We start from the raw sequence: 13,086 nt of genomic DNA on the forward strand, positions 1-13,086 counted from the left end.
TTTAACCATTTTTTGCAAAGAGAAGATAACCATAGGCCCAATTTTTATTTTATAATATAAGATGTTATAGTTAGATCTATACCATGTGTAATACATTAGTCCATTATGATAGTTCCAAATAATATCCTAATACCTATCTATATGAGTTTTCGTTTTAATGATGTCATAAAGGATGGAGTTTAATAGAAGTCATTTAAGGTTCAACATATCCAATAATTTTTTTTATATAAAAAATGTAATTTCAGAAGTCTTTTAATTGTAAATTTTTTTAATCATAAAATAGACTTATAAGGACTCAATTTGTAACGACCCCAAATTGGTTTATTGGGTTCGAATGTTAAAGGCCCAAACAATAAATTTGTAGAGAGTGGGCTAAAAAGCTAGGCCTCGGTCACCGGATAGTGGTTAGTCATGGTGTTCGTGATAATTGCACAAGGGTGAACTGTGCTTGCCCAAAAAGGTTTTCTCCTCGGCATGGCCTGGGAGGCTCTAGTTCTTGGCCCTCCTCCTCCTCTCTGGATTTCTTCCTTCTCCTTTTTATACTAGCCTTTACCCTCCCTCCAACGTCCACGTGTAGGTTCAACTTTCTAAGGCTGATACTTGTCCTATCAGCCCATACCCAAAGTGGTTGGGAGTGGTTGTAAAAGCTGAAAAGCATTGCTCTGTCAGGCACAGAGTACTTAATTGCAATAATGATAGCCTTTCTCTTGTCCTTTGTCGCCACACTGTTCAGGGGTCTTTTCCCCATCAATGCGGAGGTGTTTAGCTTTTCCATGAACCGCTCCCATACCGTACTTGCCCTTCCTTCTAGGAGCGCTTTGGGATGCCGAGGACAGAATCATCTTCGGCTATATCTCTAGGCCATTTGGACTTTCGTTGTATGTCCTTGGCAATATCTCTCCTCGGCTCGGGCCTTGGGCTCTAATGTAAAATGGGCCAGGGTCACAAATTCTCTGGCCCCACAAGACTCTATCTAAACTCTAAAAGAAAGCATTCGAAATGATCACATCATTGATACTATATCATGATAGTTGCAAATAGCAATATTATTATTCATGATTAATAGATGAATAATGAAACTGTGAATTAACAATTTAACAATAATACCAAGTTTAACTATAACAACACATATACAGAAGATTCCAAATATTGGAACATACTTCTTCTGCCATTTTCATTATTCAATGAAATCCAAAGTTTCAAAGATCATTCCAATTAAATTAAACCCAATACATACACATGAACATAGAGAATTCCAAAAATAAAAACAACAATCTCAAAAAGCCTCTATCTATTTTTACTTTTTTTTTTCTAGATTTGTTTGTTCTTTAGTTCTTTTTCCTTTTATGTTTCATCAAACTTTTTCTAATTGACCAAAATATCTCTCACATATGTTAACATTAAATCTGATAAGAAAACTTTACATGCCTTTTGTTTTGAAGGCACTCCAAGAACCAAAATCAATGCAAGAGATTGTACAGCAGAATGATGTTAGAAAAAGTTGAGTTGAAATTGTAACAAACAAAAAAACAAAAAAAAAATCTATTTATAATATAATATAGGGTTATGGATTCCTAATCAAATTTGGTTATATAATTTTTTTTAAAGGATGAATATGTTAGTAGAGTCCATTTGATATAAAATTTAAATCCTATCGAAATTAAAAATGATATATATTTGTTGAGTCTCATTTGATATAATTATAGAGTTTAAATCCTATTGAAATTATAATTTCTAATCAACTTTAATACAAAACAAAAAATGAAAAAAAGAAGAGAAAGAAAACGTGGTTGATAGATATAAGGAAATAAGATAGAATTTTTTTTTTAAAAATGTCATCAACGTAGAAATTATTAAATTAATGGAGATATATTCCATTTTTTGGGATAGATTTATATTAATGGAGTGATTATATAGTTTGTTAGGATTATCTAAAAATTCCCTAATTAGATGATAATTTAGGTCTCCTTTAAGTATAGTGGTTGTATGGTACCAAACAACTAAATTTAATTTTTTTTAAAAGAAATTTAATAAATTTTCTGCAATTTGGTGCTATAAAATCGAAAGAATTAAATTGAATTAAATCAAATTTAAAAATGTAAATAAAAAATGCTGATGTGGAACATTGTGGAGAGGTCAATCAAAAGTCCAAGGCTTCAGTTTTAAATATATTATGAAAAATAGATTTAGTTACAAAAATAGGAGTTCCCCTCCCCCTCTCCTCCTCTCCCCCAAATATTTGACTTAGTTCAATAATGCTCTTATAAACAAAAGAATTTTTAGATCTATATCAGGAATATGTAAAGAACAAAGAAGATCAGTAGGCCTAAGACATGCAAGTTTCAACTTGAGAGGACAAGCATCATCAATGGAGAAATCACATGCTGAGATGAAATATATAAAAATGACATGCACTTTAAAAATACAGACTGTAAATGTATTCTTTATGTTGTTAGATTATAAACATGATTTCACAACTGCAAAAGTTAGTAATAAAGCTTATCTTGATCCATTGCTAAATTTTTCTTAAGATCAAGTCTTAATATAAAAGGCACTTAATTCTTATAGAATTAGTTTCTCTCTCTTGACCTTCTTTTCTCTTTAACTATTCAGTGTTTGAGTGTCTCTTTTATAGTTAGAAAAAGGATCAAATCCGTTGTACCATAACATACATGAAGTTATGAAATTGAACAATTCATTCTTAACAGACAAGTTATAGAATCTAGAGTGAAGTTTTGAATTTTGATATCTATATCAGGAATAGGTAGCTGAAAGTCTTTGATGAAGCTTTCAAGCTACGTGAGTAATTTGACGAATTTCACCCATAAGCTCACACAGATGTTTCTCAACATCTTTTTCTTCTAAAAAAACATTTATTATATATATATATATATATATATAACTTGGCCTACCTAATTTTTAATAGTTAAATAATAATAAAGATCAATAAACAAAAAAACAAATCCAAGTTCATAGCAATACTACTAGTTAGATTTAATAAGATATTTTTTAAAAAATAAATAAATAACTTAGTATAAGTATGTTGAATTGATAGTATTTTTTTGGGTTATCACGTTTTGCTTCTTAGAAAAAAATAAAATAATAAAATTAGCACAAGCTTTTTCTCTTCTAATTAATTGTTTTTACATTCTATTTCCCCATAGTGGAAGTAATCTTTCCAGTGGTATCCAGTAATCTTTCCAATGGAATCCCTAAAAAATAGAAGAACCTCTAAGCACATGCGTGCTTAAAGGATAGTGTATAGTTATTCTGTTAGGAATCTAGTGGTTCCTAATAATGAGGGATGGATGTGAATTGTACTAGTGGTTCCTAATGGGGATGAATAGGAATTGTAGGATAACCTTAATTACATCATGTATTTATAGAATACTAGCTCTAATCTCATTGGCCAACACGACCTTATCCTTTTGGTTCTATTATTTCTCATATGCATTAATAATTCCAACATGTGTTAAATGTGATTAACATGCTTGGAATTGTAACTAACTAACTAACTAACTAACTAAACCCCAATACAACAATTATTATCCATATGCTTTTAACATTCCTAACATATTTTGAAAGACCAAGTGTTGTGAGTAATTTTTATATTATCTCTTGGTCTTTGTCACACACGCACACACACACACACACACACACACACACACACACACACACACACATACACACATAGATATATATATATATATATATATATATATATATATATATTATATACAAGTCTATACTACTATTTAAGGGGTTTCTCTTATTTGGTATGAACATTTAAGTGATCCTAAAATAACCCTAAACCATTTTTTTTAAGCAAAGAAAAAACTTAGGGCCAATATGGTAAAAATACATCTTTAACTGTTAGGTTCTAAATGTTTAGAACAATTGGCAAATCGTAAACACAAACTTATCTAGATATAGATCTTAGAGTCTATAGGTATTATTAGACAATGCTCAAGGTGATTCAAGTCAAGATTCAAGAACATACAAGCTGCAGGAAGAAGATTTCATAATCTGTCTGGTTTGATCGATCGAAAGACAGGCTCGATCGATCGAAATTCGTATTTGCAGAATTTTAATTAAACCCAAATAGCAGTTCAAGCCCATTAAGGATTAGGGTTTCTAATCTACTTCTCCCAGTATATAAAGGAAACCCTAAGCATGTTTTTCTGTGGCTTTTCAGAGAGAAAAGAGTGTGCCTCTTTTGTATTTAGGGTTTTGTTCCTAAAAAGCTCTCTTATGTCTTCTACTAGTACTATTTCTTGAAGAATCTCAAGATCCGGTATTGTAGAAGTTGCTGCCTTCTCTTGTCATCAAAGGTGTTGATGATCTAAACCTTCAAGGGTGGTCTTGGAGTCACAAACAGGAGAGTTTGTGTTGCTAAACCTTTGAGTGGGATCTCAAAGTCACAAACGGGGGTGTTTGTGTTTTGCAAAGGCCAAAGAAAGAAGGAGTCCATGGATTCGGAACTTGCACGTGGTCGTGTCAGTAAGTTCTACTGGTGGGTAGCAATAAGAAGTCAAGCGTGGGGGCTTGTAAGTCTTATTGTATGAACTTCAATTCTTTCTAGTGGATTTGCTTTTTACCTTGAGGATAGCTAGGTTAAATCCTCCCCAGGTTTTTTACCGGTTTAGTTTTCCTAGGTGATCATATCATTGTCTTATTTATTTTCCGCTACTATGCATGATATGATTGTTTGATTGTGATAACCTAGACTTGGAATTTGGACTAAGTAACAACTTGGCTAATTAACTAGATTAATCCAATTGTGTTTTAAGAGGTCTAAAAACCATCAAGTGGTATCAGAGCGGGTTGCTCTTTTGTTTTAGATCTTTTGATCTAAGGGCTGATCCTTGACCCCTGTTGTCATGGATAATTTGAAATGTCTTTCTGATCATGTTTCTGCTCATGCTTCTGTTGATTTTATTGATGCCTGTGAAACTCTTCGTAAGGAATTATTGAAATCTATGAAAATTGCTAAGAAATTCAAGGAAGAGTTAAAATTGTCTAATCTTGAAAAAAAGGAATTGATTGTTAGATTAGATAAATCTAATAAAAAGAATGAATTTTTGAGAAATCAAATTTCCTCTTAAGATGAGAAGATGAAAAGTTTGGAACAAGAGTTAGTTGAATCTAAAGCTAAAATTGAAAATTTGACTTATACCAAGTCTGCTGTTGATAACAAAAGTGTTTCTGTTTCTCTTAAGCCTAAAACTGAAAAAGTTTATATCCCTCCTTTTAAGAGGAATAATAAAGATAAGGCTTATTTTGATAGGTTAGACAAAGGTAAAAGTTCTGATGTAAACGCTGAAGTTTCTAAACCTAAGTCTAAACCTACTGTTAGAGAGCATAATAAATCTATTTTTGTGCCTACCTGTCACCTTTGTGGTGTTGTTGGTCATATTAGACCAAATTGTTCTTTGTTAAGGAAAAAACCAAAATCTGAGACTAGATTTGCTGTTAGGAATACTGATGTTCCTAAATTTGTTCCTATTTGCCACTTTTGTGGTGTCTGTGGTCACATTTGTCCTAATTGTTATAAACTGAAATTTAAGCATTCTGTATTTCAATCTAGGATATGTGATGATATTTCTCCTACCATAAGTCCATATAAATTGTTTCATATTCTTTTGAAAAATTTGAGCTTGTTGGCTTGTGAAAGGAATTTGCAGGATTTCAGTCTTTCTCAGAAGATTGGTGTAATCCCTCAAATACACTCTGCTTCTCATGGATTTTCACCTAAAAAGCCGAAGACTCGTGCTATATGGGTGAGAAAAGATTCTCTAAGGTGAGTGTTGCTGACTTGTCCCTGATTTAATTCTTTCAATTGTGGACATGTTTTGTTTTTTAGTTTTTTTATTAAAAAAAATACAAAAACATTGAAAAATTTTCAAAAAGACAAAAATATTTTATTTTGTGTCTAGTTTTATTTTTCTTGAGGATTACATGAGTTATGATATCTCTCTCTTGATTTAGAACATGCTTGACATTGTGGAGAAACTTAAATAGTATGTGTTAAATAAGTGCTAAGTTATTTCTAATTTTGTGTAAGTATGTACTAGTTTGTACATGTACTCATGGCTTAATTAAGAAATTGATATTTCTTGTTTGTGTACCCTCTATAGCTTAGTTAAGCACTGTCATGCATTGCATTTGCATTGTTCATTTAGCATAATGTGTGCTTTTTGTTTTTGGTCATAAATTTTTTAAAAACCAAAAAGATTTTTGTGTTTTGTATTTCACATCTTGTCTTATAATCAAGGATTGGTCATATTATCTTTACATAACAAGTTTATGTACCTTGTTTAGCTTGGATGAGTTTCTTGTATTGCACTTTACTAGTTTGAGCTTTGTAGTGCATGTTGTGTGGGAGATGTTTATAGTTTTTGATCACTTTGTCTTGATCTTGAAGTCACATAACTTTGACTGTCGGACTTGAACCTTTTGAGAAAGGCATAAATAACCATCTCACCACTGTTCACTAGCCAATCATGAATACCTTAGTGCATATCATAAGATTTTGTGCTCGAGAAAGTGTAGCACATGCACGAAAAGAACAGAATGTGAAGCCTCAGTTTAATTGCTTAATACTTAAAATTGGTGTGTACTATTAGGCTTGATGCCAAATCACATAATTAAAATTGGTGTGTACATTATCCTAATTTTTTAATAAGTTTCTGAATAAATTAAAATTGGTGTGTATATTATGAGGGATAAATTCAAGAAACTTACATGATTGCAAGCTTATGATCTAGGAGATGTGGGAGTTATATGATGTAACTCTTTAGGTGATAGTCTCTTTTAAATTCTTTGTGATGAATTTTGTAGACTTTATGATTGATTGCTATTTACATATCACCTCACATGTATCTCAAGTTTTTGCTAGTTGCACACACTACACAAGTTACTCTTTGCTAAACTTGGTATATTATATTGTATGTGATCTTGTTGTGGTCATCCAAGATTAAAAGTTCCTTGATTTTAATGCAAAATGTGTTTAAAGTTTGAGATTTGAGGACAAATTGATTGAAAATCTTGTTTTTGGAAAATCTAGGTTGAATTCAAATGTTTTTAAAAAAGAAAACTTTAATCTCATACTCATGTATTTCATTCATGAAATATTATGCTTTAAGAAGTTTATGCATTAAATTGCTCTGTTTTTTTCAAACATTTGATTTTTCCATGCATCATTTATGTTTAGGATTCACATGCATTGCATTGTTTTCTGTATCCATCTTACAGTTTTGCAGTCATATCTCTCATTGTTTTCACACATAACATGCATACACTTTGCTACATTGGGTACTCGATCAAAAAATTGATTGATTAATTTTTGAACTATGTACTTTCTAGTATATGCCTTTTTTATGTGTGAGCTGTAGAAATTTTTTTTCTTATGAGATATGATGGATAATGTGCAAATATTTTCTCTTCTTATACAATTGTTTATAGGTCACATAGTGTCATGTTTGCATTTTATTGAAAGAGAGAATATTTTTTCTTCATGTGTATCCTCAACTTAGTTTTTTTTTTAAACTTGGTTTGAGTCTTTTTATTTATCCCCACCCCCTTTATTTTTCCCCAAAACTGTTTTTCTCAAAACTTGTTTTGTTTTTCCTATTTTTATAGGGGGAGAAATTTTTTTTAACCTTTATGGTTTTTAGGGGGAGTTGTTGCTCTTCATAGGGGGAGTTGTCTCTATTTTCTCTTACTCTGTTGCGTATGTTTTCTGTCTATCTTCTGATTAGGTAGACTTTGTCAATACGTGACAAAAAGGGGGAGACATAGATGAACTGTTTGTTTTGTTTAGGGGAGAATATAAAAAACTTTTTGTTGTATCTAACTTAGGGGGAGAGTTAGTTTATTTTTTTATATTTTGTTTCATATTATTGTTTATATGTATTTCTTTCCACACATGCAGTGATGTGTTTGTTGAGTGTTTCAGGAAAGACAGGTGCATTCTGATCAAGACCTTCTACCTCTTCTTGCAACTTCTAGGTTAGGAGTCTTAGATTGGGATTTGTGATGTAATTGGGCATTTCATTGTATTGGGTTGTTCTTGTATTTGAGCATTTCATTTTGTATAAAAGTTTTGTCACAAATTGCCAAAGGGGGAGTTTGTTAGGTTCTAAATGTTTAGAACAATTGACAAATCGTGAACACAAACTTGTCTAAATATAGATCTTAGAGTCTATAGGTATTATTAGACAATGCTCAAGGTGATTCAAGTCAAGATTCAAGAACATACAAGCTGCAAGAAGAAGATTTCATAATCTGTCTGGTTCGATCGATCGAAAGACAGGCTCGATCGATCGAAAGTCGTATTTGCAGAATTTTAATTAAACCCAAACAGCAGTTCAAGCCCATTAAGGATTAGGGTTTCTAATCTACTTCTCCCAGTATATAAAGGAAACCCTAAGCACATTTTTATGTGACTTTTCTGAGAGAAAAGAGTGTGCCTCTTTTGTATTTAGGATTTTGTTCCTAAAAAGCTCTCTTATGTCTTCTACCGGTGCTATTCCTTGAAGAATCTCAAGATCCGGTATTGTAGAAGTTGCTTCCTTCTCTTGTCATCAAAGGTGTTGATGATCTAAACCTTCAAGGGTGGTCTTGGAGTCACAAACAGGAGAGTTTGTATTGCTAAACCTTTGAGTGGGATCTCAAAGTCACAAACGGGGGTGTTTGTGTTTTGCAAAGACCAAAGAAAGAAGGAGTCCGTGGATTCGGAACTTGCACATGGTCGTGTCAGTAAGTTCTACTGGTGGGTAGCAATAAGAAGTCGAGCGTGGGGGCTTGTAAGTCTTATTGTATGAATTTCGATTCTTTCTAATGGATTTGCTTTTTACCTTGAGGATAGCTAGGTTAAATCCTCCCCAGGTTTTTTTCCGATTTGGTTTTCCTGGGTGATCATATCATTGTCTTATTTATTTTCCGCTGCTATGCATGATATGATTGTTTGATTGTGATAACCTAGACTTGAAATTTGGACTAACAACTTGGCTAATTAACTAGGTTAATCCAATTGTGTTTTAAGGGGTCTAAAAACCATCATTAACTCACACCTAAAATAATGCCTGCAAATGGGACCACTCTTACACTAACCACATTTTTTTTACATTTTATTTATATATAAATAAATAAATAAATAACACTCATGTTTTCTTACATTCCTGTTGTTTTGTTCAAAATTCGAATATGAGTTCTATTCGAACTCAAATTACTTTTTTTTTTTTTTTAGCATAAACTCAAATTGATATATTTATAATAAAATAAAAAAATTAGTTGAACGCTGACTTAGAGTTTAGGAAAAAAAAATCTTTTTTTCTTTTTAAAGAAATTGATGTGGGATGCAGAAGCGTCAAGAAGCAGAACACTTCTACCTCTAAAAAACAAGAAACAAAACACATTTGCTTTTGAAAATAACCTCAAATCCATGAGGGGCCTATTTAAGGGCTCTGTAAAACTTGACAAACAAGAAAATATATTCTAAAATAACTCCTAATTAATACCTAACTATAACAGGAACCAAATTTGACCTAAAAAACATTAAAAGCACCTAAAACAAGGAAATAATAACCCTAAACCTAAAATAACAAAAATTACAAATTAAAAACCAAAATTAATAAATTACAATAATTAAATTGTAGATTCTGTCCTACATCAGACCCCTCCACTTGAAACAAACTTGTCCTCGAGTTCATTTTTGAAATTTGAAATCTTCCATGCCAAGAGAACAAATACTTTGAATATAATTCATCTATTGAGCAACTTGAACTTCTTGTCCCCTAATTTTCATGCAATTAACAATATTCACCAAATAAGAGTCAATAATCACATCAAATCCTTCCATGCCAATAAAATCAATAAATTGTGTTTCGGTGTCTCCCACCAAAGTAATAGGAGCTTGAACGTTGCAATCATCTAACTTGACTTCATTGAGATCATTGACAACTTCCTCTAAAATTTCTTCTTTGATGGTTTCTGTTAGATTCTAAAACTTTAGGAACTAATGTATTAGAACTTCAATTTGTATTATGTTGGCAAACCATGATCAAAACATAGAGTCTAGGTTTAGGCTTGCTCAAAGTTTGTTTATTTGTAAAATTGGAATCAAGTTAACTGCAAAATTGAGTGTGCAATTCTGACTGGCTCGATCGATCGAGAATTAGACTCGATCGATCGAAAGTTGGGCAGAATGTTTTTTCTGCAGAATTTCCAACTCAGCCCTAAGCCCATATGACGTGTAGGGTTTTATGTTTTGCCCTAGGTATAAAAGGGAAACCCTAGTCACGTTTTTTAAGTTGCTCCTTATACTGTGTGTGTGAATCTTTTGTGAGATCAAGAGGTGGTTGCCTTTACACATACTTAGGGTTTCCAAGATTCAAGATTATGTCAAGAACTTAGTGATCGATTCAGTTGCTGCATTCAAGAGCTTAAAGATACACAAGCGGGTGTGCTTGTGCTTGCTGGGAATCCAAGAAAGAAGTAGTCCATGGACTTGGAACTGTCACGTGGTCGTGGTAGTAAGTTTTCTACTCGAGGTAGCAATAGGATGTTAATGGTCTAAGTCGCTATTGTGTAAGCTTTAATTCTTTCGTAGTGAATTCAGTTTACCTTGAGAATAGTTAGGTTAAATCCTCCCTAAGTTTTTTATCGGTTTGGTTTTCCTAGGTTATCATACCATTGTGTTTTTTATATTTTCGCTGCTTTGCATGATATGATTTATATGTGTTAACCTAGATCTGCATAATTTACCTAAATTAATCACTTGGCTAATTAACTAGATTAATCTGGTTGTGTTTTTAAGGGGTCTAAAAACGTACAGTTTCTACTATCTCAATCTCAAGATTTTTCTCTATAATAGGGTCTTCATTAATCTCCTCTACAACATTTTTACAACAAATCTTAACTGACAGACTATTACTAGTAGTTATTGGTGGAGTAAAAAAATCATTTTAACGATAGATTCAAATAATAACCAATAATAACTAACCATCTATGATTTGTTGTGAAAATTTTGTAGATGTAGTACTTCTCTATTCTTATAATGTGATTTAGAGTCTGAAAAATAAAATTCTGTTAACTCCCACATAAAATATTGCCTACAAAATAGGGTCACACTCATGTTGGTTTTCAAACTCAACTTCAAATATATTTTATTTGCTTCTTCCTCCATTATCTCAATGTCATTAGTCTCTACACCGTCATCATCAGCTTTTCTATTTGCTTCTGCTTAATGGTATGTCAATGTACATGACTCTTTTCTATATTGATTTTTTTGTTTTTTTAAAGAAATCAAATCAACTGTAGTTAGTTTCTGTTGAATTTGGGTACGTTTATTTCTACTATTCGTTTCATTATGGTTTTTATTTGGTTTGGATCCGTGCAAACTCTTCACTATTATTATCAAAGACTTAAGTAATATTTTAGTCATTTACTTGTTTTGCTTTTGTGGAAAAATACTAGTTTTTTTTTTTTTTTTTTTTTTTTTTTTTTTATTTTTTATTTTCCCCCACCCCCACTAGTGTTAAAATAAGAGTAGTACGACCGTAAAAAAAATAAAAAATAAAAACAATTTTATCTTTTTTTTTGAGAAGCAAAAAAAAACCATGACATAAACAACAGCAACATTAAACTTTTACTATGACTATATATCTGTGTTGGTAGCTTGAATACATTGTGTTTGACTCATTCAGAAACACCATAAATCAACTTAAGAAATCATATTTTCTTGCTTTGAGTTTTGTGCTATCGATCTTTTCTTTGGCAACAATTATGCTGACTTAAGATTTGATTTTGGGATTTGTATTTCCAAAGTTCCAACTCTCTTACGTGTTTGGTAATTTTTATTTTATTTTAGTTTTCATTGACGCAAGCCTACTTTACAGTTTACATACTTCTACTTGATGATGTTTCGGTTTAATTTGAGAGAACAACTTGGAATGCATACATGTCCAGGCTTTTATATTTAAAAAAAAAAAAAAAAAAAAAAAAAAAAAAAAAAAAAAAAAAACTAAAATAGCACATCATAGTACTAATCAACTACTAAATAGTGTTAAAAAGAACCTTCATCTTTTTCCCTACTGTGTTAAAAATATTTAGTATTCTAAAAAAAAAAAAAATGAATTAATCGCACATTGGAAAATGAGTGTGAATAAAAGAGATTTAAAGTCTGTGCTGTGTATCCAAGAGTTAGGCCCTTCTGAATATACATCACTGTAAGTTTCTTTAAAAAAAAATCTCCTTTCTAAAAAAACTAAATAGCGAGCCACATAGTAGCTATTATTATTAAAAAAACATTATGTTTGATTATTAAAATAAAATAAAGGGAAAATCACATTTTATTTTTAAACTTTTTCAAAGTGGTTTACTTTTGGCAAAAAAATTTCAATATAAAATTAAATAAGTTGTTTCCAAATGAACACGAGTACATTTCTCAAATCCCAATATAGACTATTCAGCGAACAACTTGCACCTAACACATCTGCTGCTCTACAAACAATGACTATATTCTAGTCACACTTTATAGGGCAATATGCCTATAGTCAGAAATAACCGCAGATTTCCATCAACAGGAAACATATATCTCAACCATTTCGTATTATATTTACATGTTTCGCTAATTCAACCATCTCAATTCTCAAAATTCACCTAACATGAATGAACTTATTGATATTTTTATGCATGACGAAATTGACGATGTTCACATTAAATTTTACTCCGAGTTGAGAGCTCATGCTTCATTTGGTCTCTCAGAACCCTTCTCAGTAACTTGTTAGAAGCCGTTCTAGAGGAAACTCCGGAACAATCTTAACATAATTCACCTGTTAATTTTAAAGAGAGTTGGAGGAATTGTATCAATAACTTATAAAAGAATTTAGACCAATTTGTGGAAACCACCATGGAATTCAAATCTATTCCATCTCTTCTACACATCCTTTGGAATGAATTGAATGACTCTTTTCAAAGCAATTGGTATGAGTGTATAATAATAATAATAATAATATATATATATATATATATATATATAATATATATGGATTCATTAGAACTCAGAAAGACACCAATTTGATT

The 13,086-nt window shown here is 31.4% G+C and overlaps 1 protein-coding gene across 1 annotated transcript in view; it reads right to left on the minus strand.

Moving 5' to 3' along the window:
* Nucleotides 1–12,466: 12,466 nt before the first annotated feature.
* The window catches only part of LOC126719433 (probable CoA ligase CCL12), a 109,058-nt gene continuing 108,438 nt past the window's right edge, over nucleotides 12,467–13,086 (minus strand). Inside the window, exon 14 of the mRNA XM_050421989.1 lies at nucleotides 12,467–12,836. Coding sequence (XP_050277946.1) covers nucleotides 12,777–12,836 — 60 coding nt within the window. The 3' untranslated portion in view covers nucleotides 12,467–12,776. The remainder of the gene's footprint in view (nucleotides 12,837–13,086) is intronic.

This window comes from Quercus robur, chromosome 1, assembly GCF_932294415.1.
Source record: "Quercus robur chromosome 1, dhQueRobu3.1, whole genome shotgun sequence".
Taxonomy (NCBI): domain Eukaryota; kingdom Viridiplantae; phylum Streptophyta; class Magnoliopsida; order Fagales; family Fagaceae; genus Quercus; species Quercus robur.